Below are 17,752 nucleotides of genomic sequence, written 5' to 3'. Positions count from 1 at the left end.
CGCTTGATCTTGAAGCTTCTTTGTTCACAAAGTCACGCGGTAACCCACTATATCAAGCTAGATTAACATTCAGTTGAAACCACTGACCCAACAGAGTATCGAAACTAGGTTTACCGAATCAGAGGTGGACACTCCAACCACTGTGGCCAAGTGGTTAGCGCGTTGGGCTCGCAGTCGAGGGCCTGCATGTTCGACTCCAGCCACCCGCCTGCATGTTCGACTCCAGCCACCCGCACTTGCTGTTGTTTCTCTGGGCAAGAAACTTTACGATAATTGCATCTACCCAGTGATCGGTTTCGAGTAATGGGTAGTACCAAATTTAAGTCATAAGTAGAGTAGACAACCCGAAACAGACATTGCCGTCGGCTGCAGCGTGGGTCAGGTGTACACCAGCGTGGGTCAGGTGTACGTTGGAAGTAGGGAGGGTACATTATGGGACGCGCAACTCCGTTGTTCTTCAACATTAGAAGGGTCAATTGCCAATTTGACACTTTTTAAGCTTTACTGCTGGCTTGCTTTCAACTAAAAACCTTAAATTACTTTAAAACCAACTTCACTCTTCTTATATAGAGTAAACCCATAAAAATTAAAATTTTTGTAAATTACAAAAAAACGTAACCCTTCTAGTTTTGCGGATAAGCCAAAAGCGGATGAAGTTTCGCATCCCTATGATCTACAATCCCTAGTCGGAAGGCGTACACCGATGCATAGCGCTCAAGTCCGCTTTCCGCAATGCAGGATAAAGATATGAAAAACAAAACAAAAAAACACTGTGGCTTAGCCACCGACTTGGTTGCAGCATGTAAGGTTCAATGTTAACAATTAATAATATGTGGGTCATGCATCGAGCCAGGCACACTGATACCCACCAACTTGAGAAAGAAACTGCATAGAAACATTGTCAAGTTTATTTGGTGGTTACTATCACCGGCTATGACGTAACAATCGCATCTTTCTCCTTATAAGGATTGCCGCTGTTACTAAATAGCAGTGATCCGCTTATACGTCATAATGAAAGGCATGAACGTAATTTCCGAGTGGTTGGCGGCAAAAACTTTCTCTCGGCGAAAACTCGTTTCTCTATAAAAGTGGAAAGATAATGAAGAAGAAGCAGTGACGACTCTTGTGGGTTGCCAACGTGAGGGAATAGTTGATGTGTTTCTATTACGTTGCTTTTACATCAACAAACGACAATTGTGAGAGGAAAAGGTGAAGATGCAGCAATATTTTGAGCACATCGACAGTAGCAAACAGCACGATGATGACTTGCAACGGAAATTAGTTGCAGAAACGTGAAAACAACTTATTGTTCAATCTGTTTAGTCAATTGACTTCCTGGTATTTCTAAAACCATTTTTATTTCAGATAAGGCTCACTTTAAAAAGCTAATCAAAATTATTTGATATTTCTTTATTACCAGATCAAATCTGAGAAACATGATCAGGTTAGTAGTTGATTGTTATTTTCATTAGCAGCGTAATAAGCACCAGTCGAAGACGCTGTGCCGCCATTACAATAATCTACATCAATGTTTCTTGTCTTCGTAGGTTTCGTTTTTTTGTTTTGTTGTTTTGTCAAAAACGAACGCATTTCATCGCGCGACAAAGCGTGATAATGTAATTTGGAGCTTTCCTACTTATCAAGCTGGCAGTAGCAGTTAGTGGAAAGTATTTCGATGTCACAACAAGCGAGTGGTTTTTGCGAAAGGCATTCACATTTTTAATTAGCGTATATTAAGTTTTATGAAAATTCGCTAAGCATATTCTACAATTTGTCCCAACCAACAGCGCTTCAGACAGACACCAAACATGGCGAACCATGTCATGCGTAAAGTTCTTACGCCCTCTGTGACGTCATGGCGAGGTTAGCGTGGTCGCTAAAAGCGCGAGTGTGCGCCAGGAAACAAACTTTCCCCCGGGGTGAAGACTTCCAATTGCAATAATATTGGCATTGATCGCAAAGAAATTGCCCTTTGTGACGTCAGTGCTTTCGTGCGATAAAGTGACGTGGTACCTCGTTGAAGTGCCGTGGAGATGTTGGGTCGATGCCGCGTACACCTGCACAATTTACAAGCCAGACATGTTCCGCTTGGTAAAAACTCTTTTCGATTTTATTTAAACTTAAATATTTTCGGTCTTCAGGTTTGGAATATTCTTTCTTTGTGTGACACCATACCTCGGTAAGTCACGTTTGTTCCTCAGTGTCATCATTTAAGAATCTAACCCCATAAAAACAATCGTTTTGTTTAATTTTCAAATTTCATTGTCTCACTGTGCGTCACGTCACCTTTGTCTAAGTGCGTCATGTCTAAGTAAACTATTTGATAAATATTTTCTACTGGTAGGCCTACAACACTAAACGACAAAACGTTTTTAGTGATTATTTCATTCTTGTTTTGAAACCGATGATGTCATAGAACAGGTCATGTCTTGTGACGTCACTTGTTTCAGTTTAATGTTGTTTGCATATTTGTCTCGACCAAGCTAACCTTTGAAGGCTAACAAAGCCTTAGAGCGGTCAGTTCAACCCGGTCGTTGTGCTTTCAGCTGCCATCGAGCATTCATGTAAGGACGTTGGGACGTGGTGCCACTCACAGAGGCACTTGTGCCAGAACAACTTCTTCAAGGGTTTGATGACCGACAACTGCAAAAAGACTTGCGATTTTTGTAACACTGGCACACCAGGTTAGTTGCATACCTGCAGTGTTCTTGTTTGGAGACTTTAAGTTGGGTTTCACCATTGTTTTGCTACTACTGAGGTGGCCACAATGCTGTGGTGCCACGGCTTGAATTTTTGTCCAGAGAAAGAACTTCATGTACTTCCCACCAAGTTGTAGCATCTTTTTCCCGGTCTTGTGTAAAGTTTCGAAAAGTATCCAACGTTGCAGCAGGCACAAGGATTAGATACAAGCATTGTGATAAACAACTTTTGTGTTTCAGTTTGCGAAGCGGCTGGCTGTCAGCACAACTGTGACGTCACAAATGGAAAGGCTTTGTGTAATTGTTTACCAGGATATGTACTCAACCATGACGGAAAAGCGTGTGCAGGTTTGTTGTGACATCATAGTCAAGGGGAACTTTCATCTTCTCACATTGTATACGAGTTACGAGGCTTTCATTCCTTTCGGATGACGTGTTTGTTCAACAATAGTTTCATGTTTTTCTCTAATGATTCAAACAATTTTTCCCCGTTTTGTGGTAAGATATCATTGATCGTTCGTGGCATGATGTTGCTATATATAAGTCACCTTCGCCCTCCTATGCAGACATCGATGAGTGTTTGTTCGAAAGCTCTTGTACTGATCCAACTTTGCCTGTCTGTCGAAATACTATTGGGTCGTATGTTTGTACAACCTGCAGGGGTCGACCAGGACAGACCAACTACTACCAAGCCAACGAATGCTGCCAGAAATCAGGTTCGTACAAGGCAACTAAAGTGCTGGCCAGAGCTTTAGTGAACAATAAAAATTGCAGTTCAAGAAATAATGCTTGAAAGTTTTATATGAAACTGAACAAAAAAATTAAACTTTTAAAGAATCACATCATTTAAAACTCAATTACGAAGAGACGTAAACTGAATTGTTACTAAAGGTTCGAAGAAAATCTAACCTTCTAAAAATGCTGTTTTCAAGATCATTCCAGTCAGGCATACTGCCGCATACACGAAACTTGACCTGTTTCAACTTTTCGCTAAGTTGCCTATTTTAAGCTACGTTAGGGCTCTAAGGTTAGAACATCGATCAATGTCTCCCACAATTTGTTCAATAATTTCAAAAAAGAATATTACATATTTGGTGATTTTAATATTGATATGCTAGCCAAGACAAAAAATTCTGGTATAAAAAATTACTGTGATGCATTTCTCTCTTTAGGCTGCAATCAATTAGTGCAATCCCCAACCCGTGTAACTTCCACAAGTTCAACTTTAATCGATCATGTATACAGCAATGACCAAACAAATAAAGTTCAATGCCATGTTCTTATTCACGATATTTTTGACCACTTTCCGATTGTAGTTGTGATAAACTCTATGAAACCTAAACAAGAAAAATATAAACAAAAAGTAAGGAATGTGAAAAACTTTGTTGCTGATGAATTCGTTTGTGATCTTCAAAATAGCTTGACCAACCATTATACAAAAAGGAATGATTCAGTTCATGGCAAATTTAGTTATTTCATCAACACATTTAATGAAACTTTAAACAAGCATGCACCTTTACGATTGTTGTCTCGAAGAGAAGGAAAACTCAAGACCAAACCATGGCTAACAAAAGGAATTTTGAACTCCATCAAAACTAAAAACAGACTATATCACTTAAAAATAAAAGACCCAACAAACACTTCTGCACAAGCAACATACAAAAAGTACAGAAATGTACTTACTCATAGTCATACCAAAGAGCAAGCAAAAAAAACGCATTACAGTTTTCTTATTACTCAAAGCCAGCACAACACTGGGAAAATATGGAAAACCATAAATGACATCATCAAGTACAAACATAAGCACACAGCTCACATACCAGAAGAAATAATTAGCATTGACAATGAAAAAATATCTGACCCTGCACAAATAAGTAATTGTTTTAATGATTATTTCACAGAAATTGGTCCTTCCATGGCATCTAAAATCCTTCTACCGTCTCCTGGCTCATCACTTAAATTGCAAAGTGTCCCATTCTTCTTTTTCCTAAAACCTGTCAATCAAGAAGAAGTATTAAAACATCTTAATAATCTTTCTGTCTCTGAAAGTACAGGACATGATGAAATTTCTTTAAAATTTGTCAAACTATCCTCACCAATAATCGCCCCTTTTCTCACCAACTTATTCAATGAGTGCATCGATAAAGGTGTATATTCTGACGTACTAAAGTTCGCTCAAGTTACCCCAATCTTCAAAAGTGGCTCCAGGAAAAATTGTTCCAACTACAGACCCATATCACTATTGTCCCCTTTCACCAAAATATTCGAAAATTGCCTGTACGAACAAATGTACAATTATCTAACAAGAAAAGACCTGATCACACCACATCAGTATGGATTTAGACCACAATGTTCCACTTCGTTAGCTGTGTCAAACGTTTGTGATAACATTTTAACTAATTTAGATAATAAAAATACAACTTGCTCTGTATTTCTTGATTTAGCTAAAGCCTTCGACACAGTTGATCACACTATTCTCATACAAAAACTGCAAACATATGGTTTTCAGGGCCTTCCATTACAATTGTTAAAAAGCTATATCAGCAATCGTCTACAGCACACGGTCGTCAATGGAATCTCTTCAAACTCAAGACAGGTTACCTGTGGTGTGCCCCATAGATCGACATTGGGACCCCTTCTTTTTTTACTGTATATAAATGACTTACCAAATTCAACAAACATGAATGTTAAACTATTTGCTGACGACACCAATCTTACGATGAGCGACAAATGTGAAATAAATTTGCAGAACAATGTGAATGCCGAAATGTAAAAAGTTTACAACTGGTTGAAGCTTAATAGATTATCATTAAATTTCTCAAAAACTGAATACATGCTAATAACAAATAAAAAACACATAAACAATTTTAACATTAACATTGGTAACACAAGCATTCAACAAAAAGATCAAATAAAATACTTTGGCGTTTACATAGATAACAAATTAATATGGAAATATCACATAGACAAAATTTGCGGAAAAGTAGCAAAAGGTTCATGGGCGTTGCTAAAACTCAGAAATTATGTCAACACAGACACTTTAAAAGATGTGTATCACGCTTTGATTTACTGTCATTTGCAATATTGTATATCAAGTTGGGGAAAGGCCTGTGACAATGTACTGGATCCATTAATAAAATTACAAAAACAGGTTTTAACAATAATTACGAAACAAAATTACTATGCTCACACTAATTCTTTATTTTTCAAAATGAACATCTTGAAACTAAAAGACATACATAATATTGAAATAAAAAAAACATATGTACAAAGGTCATATGAATCAGTATCCGTCTACGTATTGTGATTTATTTACAAATGCTTCATCCATTCATCAGCATAACACAAGATATCAGACAAGCAACAACTATTTTACAAATAGATCGAACACAGAATTTGGTAAAAAGTCCATGTAGGTATTAGGACCAATGGTCTGGTCAGAGGTTCCAAGTAGGCTAAAAAACTTATTTCATTGTTTCAAAAAAGAGATCAAAACGTTAATTTTGCAAAGCTACAGTGCATCGTAAGTGATATGTTATGGAAGCCAACTTGCCAGTTTCATTATTATGCAATACAATGTTCAGTCGGAAACTTGATTAATCTCTGCTTGCTTATTGGAATTTTGTGTTTAGGCCTACGTTATCTTTATGTTGTTTTTTTTTGGTGCGTATGTTGAAGCGCGGAAACGTTTTAACGTTTTATTTTATTTGATTGACTAGTAGACCGTATGGTCGTCTCATTGTCTCCCTGTCGGTATGGGAACTTGTGTAACTTTGCATTGTGTATATTAATTGCATATTTCAAACATGTACCTATGTTCCTGTTACTGACAAATAAAACATTGATTGATTATTATCGACCCCGACTTATTATCGACTGATTAGTATCGACAGAAATTATCGACCCCACCAAAACGATTCTTAACCCACATTTTTCACCACAGATCTCAAATCGTGTGGACAGAACTCAATGACTGGTGTTCCCACTCCCCCCGGCCCGAACAACCTCTTGGGATTGTGGCCATGGACGGTAAGTAGCCTATTGTTTTGTCACACTAACCAACAAAACGTAAGCTTAAAGACGTCATACAGTCTAAGTTTTATAAAAAGTTAGTTTGGTTTCAAGAAAAACAATGTCACGGCCACAGACTATTATCGGATTGAGCTAAGCTGTGGCACAAGAGAAGGATCCGCAAAGGATAGACTACAAGCTGACTTACAAAATGGAAGCTACGAGTTTCTAATCTTGGCAGTGATCTTTACAAATGGCATTTTCCCATCTAGAATTAAAAAGTGATGCTGCATGAATGTTATACAGTATGTACGCAACATTTAATTCAAGGTTGAAAAATGATCATGCCTACTCTTGTTTGTTCCCACTGCCGATATTTTAACCCTCTGTCTACCACAAAACAAACTGACGTGGTGAACCAGTAAGGTTTGTGAGATCCTGTGTGACTATGCTGCAATTTATGTGATTTATGTTTACATTTTATGCAGGATTGTTAAGTAGAGTACTGAACAGCTATATTTGTGTTACTTTGGTACACACTTTTGCAAGTATAATAGCTTCATACATGGACTACTGTACTTGTTCAGTTGGTCACGTATGCATTAGTTAAAAAGAACTTTTTGAAGCTGAAATACTGTTTAGCTAATTGGTCACAGCGGTAAACGATATATCTCCGTGGGAAAGTTGTAGAATAAAAATTCCCTAATCCTTCGTCTGTATGCGATGATCGAAAGAAACACTCTTCTGAAAAAGTCTTTTCACGAAGTGTATTTCAAGAGAGCACAGCAGCACGGGCTGTTAAAAAATAGCACGCAACATCGTACGCACTAACGCACAAAACAACTTGTCATCAACAGCACAGATTTCTGGATAAGTAACGGAAATTTCGTCTAGCTAGTACGCAAAGCAGAACTGTTAAATGTCTGACTAGCTTTCTCATCGACAATCTACAGTATGACGAAACCTGTTGCTACATTACAAACTAAGAACCACATCGTCATCATCGACTTCGTTTCTTTGTTTTTGCGCTGATATGGTCGACGTTACAACCCTTAGAGGAGTGGGATCAGGCTGGGTGTTCATGCTCACACCAGCAAGCTTTTTCCCCAGCTGTAGAAAGGAATTTCTTCGCTTCTTCATGCTGATGTTAGAGCTTCCACTATTCAACTCTAGCCGTACAATAAAGGCATTCACGGCACGGTCGTCGATAACGTTTCGTTCGGATTTGTCAATCTCGTCGATGTCACGTCGAGAACAGCTCTTGCACCTTAATTGACGCGTTATCATTCTGTCCTAAGTTAGCTATGCTTGCATTTTCCAAGCATAAAATGGGTTGGAATCACATATTGTTCAAATTTTCTAACCTCATTTACCTAATTTTGAGGGTTCGTCTAGGGATGGGTTTGTCCCATAGACTCCTTAAGTAAGTCTATGGTTTGTCCAGTAAATCTATTGCCTGAATGGACACCGGCTACCAAACTTTTATGATTGATAAATGACTTTTACAATTGATTGATGAATTGAATCTTTATCCTCGGACTAGGAAAGTTTTTTAGGAGCTTAATCCTAGTAGTTTCGCATACTTGTAGAGACTTTGAACCACTGACTCAGGCCCGGTGTAGCAGTCCAAGAGTTACTGCAGGCCAAAAGTTACAAGGGTTGCCAAATATCTCATTTAAATTTTATTTTATTTTGTTTTGAAAAATAATTATATTTTTAACCTCTCAAAAGGTCAGATTAATAATTATAAGTATTTTGTAATGTTAACTGAAAAGCTTGCATTAGTTTGAGAGCAATGAATTCACTACACTTAGTTGAAACAATTTTCGCTTTTCTATCGATTGCGAAAACGCCGGGCACCCCTGGTAACTTTTGGACTGATAGTCTAGAATTATCCATTATGTGCCGCTTTTTTATATTTATTCACCTATTGTGAAAAAATTCATCAAGTTTTGAATTGTTTTGATAAGTTAAAAAATAATTGCCCTATTGTAGTTACCACAAAATAATAAACCAACAATTGTGTTTTTGTGCTATTGCAATGGTTGATAGTACAAAAAAGAAGTCTTAGTTTATTGTTGTAGTTGATATTATGACAAAACAATAGGCCTATTATTAAACTATTTATTCTCCATTGTTGACGAAATTTATTTTTTTGCACCAATCAATTTAGCCATTTGATAGAGAAAATTTATCCACAAGGGGTCAATTAAAACCGACGTTTCGCGCAGCACGGCAATCTGCATCTTCACGATACTTCATCTTGTCAGTTTCAAGCAATCTTCTAGTTTAGTGGACTAAACTATTGCTAGGGATCAATACTATCATAGTATGTACTTTCAAACTTTTTACATGTTGAGAATTGTCCTGAACAAACAGTTTGTGTATATTTTGCTTTCAGGTCTTAGTATCGGTGAAGGGAAGACGATGCGCAGGGGCTCTCATCTCCTCCGAATGGATTGTGGCACCTGCCCATTGCTTCAGGTGCAATGAAGATAAATCTAGAAATCGTTGATTAATCGTAAAACTTGAACTTCTTCGAAAAAAATTTGTAAAGGAGAAGAACAAACTTGTATTTAACAGCAACCCTTTCTACATGAACTATCAAGTTGGTTTTACACTTGTTAGCAGGTTTGGAAACTAAATAAAACTTATTTTAGAGCTTTTGCAACCGTGAAAGCGGCTTCATCAGTACTTCTATTCAAATAGAATCAAACTTTCTGACATTGTTATGAAGTCATTTGTAAGTTAAAATAGCAACAAGTTGTTTCAGTTTCATTAACGGAACAGCCGACGTGGTTGCTCGGGTTGGCATTCGAAGCACAGACCAACAAGTTGCCAATGTATTTTCCAGAGAGATCAATGTGGACCAGGTAAGCTAAAATATCCCAAATGTTATTTGCAATAATCCAGTACAAATGAACTAAGCCTATTTAAACGTGTTTTTTCAAGTGATATTCGAGCCATAAAAATCATCCATCATGAAAAAATAAAGCTAATAGAACCACTATGGCTGACAAAAATGTTGTTGCATTGCTGAAAACATTTTGCTTTATTCTCCAAGAAGAAAAATTAGCTTTGGTACTTTTGTTGTAATCTTCTCATTCATATATTGCTGCATTCCTCCCAGGTGGTAGTGCACGGTGACTACACCTTCCCCAACAACGACGTTGCTCTTGTGCATCTTGAGAGTGAGGTGGAAACTTCGTGGGCGGCAAGACCTATCTGTCTTCCAAATAGCGAGATTCCGCGCGACTCTGCAAGATGTTGGTTGTCTGGGTTTGAAGCTATCTGTGAGTTTACCTTGACATTTATAATTTGCCAAAGTCGTAAAACTAAAATTGTTGTAAAAATTGAACAAATCTTGACATTGGCCACAAACCTTGGATGCTTAGACAGTTCATCTTTCCTCGTAGATTCCAATAACGGCTTGTTCATGGAATTAAAGGAATCCCCAATGACGATCGCTCCAAGTTCCGTTTGTTCCGAGCAGCTAGGTGGAGTTGGAAGAAGATCACACAATAACCAGACTCTTTGCGCTCGCTATGAACGCGACACTTCTTGTGCAGGTGCGCTTGAGTTGTGAGAAACTTTTTATGTCTGGTACACACATAGAACCCTTCACGATCCTAGGAGGAGTAGCGGTTCGACATCGCCAAAGATTCTGTGATTCCGTTGCTGAAGTTTCATGTCTGAATGTGGACACGAAGATTGGCTTCGTTGCCTTCCTGTTCTCTTAACATAAATCTTCATCCACCAGAATAACATGGTTACGACAAATATAACATGCGCGAATCCCTCGTAAGCATAGCCTACCTTCCAATTGTAAATATTTTACATCTTATTAAATTAAAGAGATTCTAACCTGTAAAATATTGGCATTTTTTGTTTATTTTATTTTTGGGTTGCTGCCAGGTGAAACAGGAGGACCGCTAGTTTGTCAGAGGTGCAACAGTTGCGACTTCTTCCTTGCGGGGGTGATGACTTTCGGAGACCGATGCGCGAACACTGATAGATCATACGCAGCATTTGCGTCCATAAAGAACTTTGAAGAGTGGATATCAGATACAACTCAGCTTCCTGTGAACAAGCACGGGGCATGCTCTTCGACCACATCACCAAGACAAGCCTGTAGGTTTTTTTTTAACATTTATTTTTTTCTTAAATGATTTCTGGTAACCTTTCCAAAGTTTAAATTAACTGCGTTTGTCATCAATTCTATTTCGAAATGGATTGTACTTCGACAGAATAAAATCTCATTTGTTAAGTTGTCGCTTGAAAGCCATTTTTGATGAATTGTCGCAATACAATCTTTCATAGTGTTAAACTGTTTTATTTGCATCGACAGCGCACGGGTACAAATAATTGACACGGCGAGAGAGCACAAACAAACATAGCCAGGTCGAAGACTTTCAGAAACCGGCCTGCCACACCCCGCGGCGGCGGGGAGCGGCGTGATTTATGGGGTGACGATGCACCCGGAGGGTTAAGTCCACCAGCTTAGGTCGCGAGGGCCAGGCTGGGGAGTCGAGGTACCTGTGGAGGGAGAGTGTGGATCGAAAAACTATATGGCCCGTCCGCAAATTTAGAATGGCGGAGCGGGCCAGGGAGACAGGCTCTTTCTGCATAGCCCAGAAAGAAGCCCTGCGACGAACCGGGCGACCCGTCGTGTGTGGACGCTGGAACCGGCAGTAATTGACCGCCGGGCAGCGCCCACGTCTCCTTCACGCGTCCTCGCGCAGGTACTTTGACTCTTATACCCGGTCTGCCAGTAGGCAGAGCGGATAAAATTGGGGTCTCCCACGAGGAAGAGAGTCGAACCATTTAAGGATAATTTGGCTCTCGTGGCAGACGAATATTCAATAAAAATGTGGAGCAGAGGCTCGATGAATCAATATACTGTAATCAAAAAAAAAAATATATATATATATAGGTGGGAGTGTAATTAATACTCACTGGAGAAGAGTAAGCTTTCATTCGGCGAGCACGGATGTGCACTGGCCAGACGTTGAGGCAGGTTCGCCCAGCTGGGTCGGGGAGGCTAGCGATCGAAACCAGAGGCACTGATAGGCTGCATTACCGGTAAAAATAGAAAATTGGGGTAGAAGTTTTGAGGCTGCATCGAGTTGATCAGGGGATCGTGTTGATCAATGCATTGAAAGCGGAGCGATGTTGATCCGAGCGGGCAAGAACAGCGTTACAAGGCGAAAGCAGCGTATGACAGTTCGAAACAATTGATTGATTAGTACATAGCTTACTTCTTAACTGCAGACAGTGCACACCGTTTCGACCTCCCGGTTTCATCAGTGCAGTACACTGGAATAATGGCCATGGAGATATATATACCTCCATGTGACATTTTCCCATTTGTGGTACCTTATCAGTAACCAAAAATGGTACTACTGCCAACCTTGCCAAAGTGCTCAAACTGCAAGCAGTGAGCTTTGCGCAATGCATAGCAAGGTGCCTCCAGTAAAGTGCTCAATTGGCGTAAACCAAGAGCGTCAATAACTGCAGACAGTGCATTGCAGACAGTTGTATTTTATGTTTTACTTAATGTCTTACGACTTTCTACATGTCGTTTGTAACAGTTTACTTTCAAGTAAGGAATGCGTAAAGCATTGTTTCGTTCTTTATGTTGCATGCAAGTGAATTTCTTATATTGTTCTCTTCGCTTCATATGGATCGCACGGTCTGAAATAAGCGTTTAATATATTTGGACCAAGTCGAATCCCAGACAACCATTTTATCTGGTCCATATCTTTACCAAATCTGGTCGAATCCGTGCCCGATCTGATGAAGATATGTACCAGATAAAATGGTTGTGCCCATCGTATACTGTAATTCATGAAAAGTAAGTTTGGGCTTAATTGTAAAATCTCCTTAACTGTTTTGTAGCTTGGCAATCGTGGAGTGAAAGCTCTCCTTGTAGCCGGAGTTGCGGGGGAGGGTGGCAGTCCAGGTCACGTGTATGCATCAATGGTGAACCGGGGGATCCCGGATGTAGAGAAGAAGCAAACCAAACGTCAGAGTGCAACCCACAAGATTGTCCAAGTACGTAAAACTGGTTCAGTTTCCGACTGGTTCAATACCGAAAAGTTTGGGTGTTCATCATAATTATTATCTTGTTTAGCAGTAGCTGCAATGTTCTTCTGATGAAAAGATAGTTCAGTTTCAGTTGGTAATGTTTCTGACTATCAACGTGAAATGTGTTACTTGCTATAACATATCAGGAGTCTGGAAAAGACGCAGTCCCTATTAGCTTGGATGGTCCAGATGGAATTTGAAAACACAATTATTTGTTTTTAGAAATTGTATTTTTTGCAAAGTGTTTTGCTCCTTTTTCCAACAGCACTTCTTCATCTTTATCAAATTGCAAGATGAAGGTGTTTATGGAACTCATGCATCAATTGAAGCAATCCATTGTGACGTGTGTTGCTTATTGTTGCTTCAGAATGGAGTGAGTTCAGTAACTGGTCAACCTGCTCTTCCACCTGTGGGGAAGGAACCACGAGCAGGAATCGAACCTGCGTGAACGGATTCGTTGGACAGATTGGATGCCATGATGGACCGGCGCAAGAAGTGAAGGTGACACGGACATATTCATCCTGTTTTCTGTTTGTGATTTTGTTGCATTCAGGTTCATTTGATTTTTGGTTTCCCATAGTTATATGTGTCCCTGTAGAGGCATTTGACACATCTTGTTATTGTTCTAGTCCTGCCATATCAAAACTTGCCCATACTGGGGAAGGTGGTCACAATGGACCGATTGTGACCGAAGCTGTGGTGGCGAAGGCGTCCAGACTTCCCACAGAGAATGCATCGGACAACTGAAAAAAGGAGACTGTTTAGGAGAAGAATACCGATGGAATCCTTGCAACAGAAGTAAGTTGGAAACACTGTGTTTGTACAACTTGGCAGTTTCACTGCATTCTAGATTATCACAATGCGCCATGTCTGTTCTAAAAAATTATGACTTTGAGATTCTGTTCAATAAAGTTTTTATTCCGTTTCATGGACTCACGAGCACCTTAACTCTGCCTCTTCCAGATCCTTGTCCTAGGTGGAGCGACTGGTCACCCTTCAGTGCTTGTCCGGCAACTTGTGGGGTGGGAGTTGTCAGAACGTCGAATAGGAGATGTCTCTATGGTAACAGTTGCCAAGGTCCGAGCCAGAAGACCAAGCCATGCAGACTCCCCCCTTGTACAGGTGAGCGAGACCTCCCTGCAGGGATGGTGAGACGGTTGCATTGACATGAGTTTAAATAATTTTTCTTGCAGCAATTTGCGTCTATTCTCAACTACGATCACATATCCCTTGTGCTACATCAACTTTCAGGGTGATGTGTTTTATACAAAGTATGCACTTATGCAGGCTAACGATGATGATGTCACATTTTCACTCAGTTGGTTTATTTACGAACTTCGGTTGAATTAAAAATCACAATCACGTCATCCAGTGTTTCAATTAGCAGGATCTACAAAATCACGTTTAAATGTAGCCCACTCCAAATATCCAGATTAAATGTGGGCCTAGCCCTATGATTTTATGGTGAGCAAACGAATCCCAGAACTTGGAAAACCGCAAAAATGTATCCAAAGCGAATATTCTCAATTCGCCGCAATAGTTTTTGTGAATTTAGTAACAAAACTTTTATATTGAAAAGAAATATTATAGGATTAGGTTTCTTTAATGCTGCAGTTGCTTGAAGCACATACTTTGTAATACTTCTTTTCTACGTAGATTTTTTTTTCACATTTCTTTTAAACTGCATGTCCAGGGCTTTACGCATTGTTTTCTAAATTAATTCTGTTATCTTATTAAGTGTCAAAGTAATTTTGTTATAAATTAATTTTGGGAAATTTGGCAAATTTTGGGTTACAATGATAAAGATTGAAACTTCAGAAACATTTGGCAACATTGTTGTGCTACTCATCTCAGATGCAGTTCCGATTTTTCATGAAGAAATTCTGGATATTCCAATTTCTTGTTGAAAATCTGTTCTGCTTTAATGCATGCGTTATAATCTGAGAAAGAAGTTATAAAAATTGTTTGAAGACAAATTTCTCTGACTTCTAAATCGCTGTATCTTTAACTTTCTTTTCTGTAAGGTTCTCAAGGAGGGCAAGCTTGCTATAGGAACCGCGACCGACAGAATATCGGGTACTGCAGGTCGAACCAACGCTGGTGTGGGACCTACAACTATGGCGCCTTCATGCGGACTCAGTGCTACCGTACCTGCTGCCTCTTCGGACGCCTTTAGCGATTCTTTCGTTCTGTTGTTTATCCTTGTATCCTCGGTGATGCTTTGACGTCATAAGGCAACGCATCCCTTGAAGATCTGGTGCGATTGTTTTCATTTATCATTGATTGATAGTTGATGACACCATGGTTTTGTACTTCCTGAAACTTATTTTTATGCAAATTATGATTACAAGTTCTCTGCAGCTTCTTCCCTAATGGTCATGTGCCAATGTACCATGGCACATACTGTGTCTGATTTTTTTTCAAATTATTGCTTGTGACGTAATGTTTAATAAACCCATACGCTTCCTCATGACAAACACAGCGCCGACAGACGCCTTCATTGATCATAACTTGTCTTGTTTTTTTGATTACTATATTTCTTCAATGTGGTTTTGTGATTTAGGTGTAAATATATTGATTGGTGCGTATTAAAATAGTTTTGTTGACACCAATTGATCTCGATATGTTGTCACAGCCAGACTAATAAGTCTAACCCAGGCAGCAACCGTGTCTTCTTAGCTGGAGATCCTGATTGAGAGTAGATCGAATTTGACTTCAGCACTAAAGAGGTTGGCTAGATCAAGATGGTGTCGTCCACTCATTGTTGCCTCACTATCATCAAAAGTAAGAGATATGAAAAAGGTTTCAGACGACGCCACTGTCCAACCACTCAGGCGTGACGAAGTCATAGTGCATATTAAAGACTCAACCCGGATAAACAAAATGAACGACATATATATCTCGCTATTAGAAATGCAACAACAGATAAAAGTTTAATCACTTTTATAAAAATTATTCAAATTAGTAAAACTCATCCGATCAACCTAAGGCTTAACCATGGTTGTATTTATTTCGAAATTTTCAAATTGCAGAAGTTCAAATTGTAAAATAGTTTTAGAAAATAGTTTTGGTGATCGGAACAAAATGTTTATTGTAAAGATCACAATGTTTGGAGACTATTGAATTCACTTTAAACAATCCTCAAAGAATGGAAAATATAAGAAAGAGGCTGAGCTGTTCAGGAAAATTCCCTCAGAGCAAAATATCAAAACTATTGTGTTGCTGACTTAAAAGCCACGTAGTCACGGGGACCCAGAAAGAACAACAAAACCGTTTAAATTCTCTGAGCCACTTTCAGGACCAACCATCTTAAAAAGTGAAATAACATTTGCTTTAAGTAAAACGAAAACAAACAAAGCATTCGGCCCAGATGAAATAAGCACCGAAATGATAAAAGTACTAGATGACATTGGCATTGACGTACTCCACGCACTTTTCAACAAAATATATGACACCGGTGAAATTCCAACTGATATGACAAAATCTATTTTGATTACAATCCCGAAGAAACCAGGCACAAGAGAATGCGAAGAACATCGCACAATTAGTCTGATGTCCCATATTATTAAACTACTGCTGAGAGTCATCATGAACTGAGTTAGAAACAAATTACACCGAGAAATAAACGAATGCCAATATGGGTTTATGCCTGATAAAGGAACAAGGAATGCGGTCTTCATTCTGAAAAACCTCGCTCAAAGATCAATCGAAATGCAAAAAGACCAGTACTTGTGCTTCATCGACTATGAAAAAGCTTTTGATAGAGTTCAACACAATGAAATGTTATGCATGCTCGACAGAATTGGAATAGACGACAAAGATCTAAGAATCATTCAAAATTTATATTACGAACAATCAGCTGCTATCAGGATAACTGATGCCTGCAGTGACTACACGCCCATTCAGAAAGGAGTAAGATAAGGTTGTGTGCTACCACCTGACCTTTTCTCATTATACAGCGAAATAATTTTAAGACATATTGACGATGAAAGAGGTATTAGTATTGGAGGAAACAACATTAACCGCATACGATATGCTGACGACACCGTTTTGATAGCCGACTCGGACGTAAAACTGCAGAACATATTAGATATTGTGTGTACGGAAAGCAAGATATTTGGCATGGAATTAAATAAAAAGAAAACAGAAACAATGGTCATAACAAAGAAAAAAGCAACCGAAACTCCTATTTGTAATTTATCAGTTAATGGAACAATTCTTAAACAGGTCCAAAAATTCAAATACCTCGGTACTAAGGTGAATTGGGATGCAAGAGACGAAACAGAGCTCAACATAAGAACAGCCCAAGCAAAAGCAAGCTTCCAACAAATGAAATCAATTCTTTGCAATAAAAATATCTCTTTCAAAACAAGATCTAGAGTTTTAAAATGCTATATTTATCCTGTTTTTCATTACAACTCTGAAACCTGGAATATTTCAACAAAAATGGCAGAAAAGATTAATGCTTTTGAAATGTGGTGCTTCCGTAGAATGCAACGCATTTCATGGCTGGCAAAGAAAACAAATAAAGAAATTCTACACCAAGTGAGCCAAACCAGAACTCTGTTAAAAAGTATGAAAACCAGACAATATAAATTTCTCGGCCATGTAATAAGAAAGCAAACACTGGAGCATCTTTCTTTAATTGGTAAAATTTTTGGAAAGCGGGCACCTGGTAGACAAAGACAAACACATCTGGAACAATTTAACGACAAAACAGAAACAATCATCCATGCAACATATAATAGGAATATTTGGTCTAATTATTCATCTGAGGCCGTCGATGCCTGGTTCAGGCAAGGCAATTGAAGAAGAAGAGTCACGGATAGCTGGGTTGCGCTATTTGAGAACATTAAAAAAATTTAGAGACATAGATTCTTTTGTTAAAATAGTTATTAAAAAAATGAGGTTTGACAAGTTGGAAGTGATTGATACACATGAAAGTCAATTGAAAG

General features: G+C 38.8%; 1 protein-coding gene across 2 annotated transcripts; it reads left to right on the top strand.

The window, feature by feature from the left end:
- Nucleotides 1–1,363: 1,363 nt before the first annotated feature.
- Nucleotides 1,364–15,405, top strand: LOC145775660 (uncharacterized). Of its 2 annotated transcripts, XM_082586991.1 has the most exons (16): nucleotides 1,364–1,444; nucleotides 2,142–2,179; nucleotides 2,547–2,684; nucleotides 2,940–3,047; nucleotides 3,266–3,415; nucleotides 6,643–6,728; nucleotides 9,112–9,194; nucleotides 9,484–9,583; nucleotides 9,841–10,003; nucleotides 10,127–10,279; nucleotides 10,626–10,841; nucleotides 12,609–12,764; nucleotides 13,165–13,298; nucleotides 13,427–13,595; nucleotides 13,761–13,919; nucleotides 14,822–15,405. In XM_082586991.1, the coding sequence occupies exons 1-16, from the start codon at nucleotides 1,437–1,439 to the stop codon at nucleotides 14,971–14,973; spliced, it is 2,013 nt and encodes a 670-aa protein (XP_082443117.1). In that variant the 5' UTR covers nucleotides 1,364–1,436; the 3' UTR covers nucleotides 14,974–15,405. The 2 variants fall into 2 exon arrangements, with proteins under 2 accessions (XP_082443117.1, XP_082443118.1); XM_082586992.1 differs by lacking the exon at nucleotides 6,643–6,728 and having other exon boundaries at nucleotides 3,360–3,415.
- Nucleotides 15,406–17,752: the final 2,347 nt, after the last annotated feature.

This window comes from Aplidium turbinatum, chromosome 8 (genome assembly GCF_918807975.1).
Source record: "Aplidium turbinatum chromosome 8, kaAplTurb1.1, whole genome shotgun sequence".
NCBI lineage: Eukaryota > Metazoa > Chordata > Ascidiacea > Aplousobranchia > Polyclinidae > Aplidium > Aplidium turbinatum.
Note: the sequence above shows the minus strand (reverse complement) of the source record. Positions and strands in the feature narration are given on the sequence as shown.

Bases quoted from the DNA above. Each gene is read 5' to 3' on its own strand.
- LOC145775660 (XM_082586991.1), top strand. The intron at 2,180-2,546 runs GTAAGTCACGTT...TTGTGCTTTCAG, and splicing joins TTGTGTGACACCATACCTCG to CTGCCATCGAGCATTCATGT. The intron at 10,004-10,126 runs GTGAGTTTACCT...CTTTCCTCGTAG, and splicing joins GTCTGGGTTTGAAGCTATCT to ATTCCAATAACGGCTTGTTC.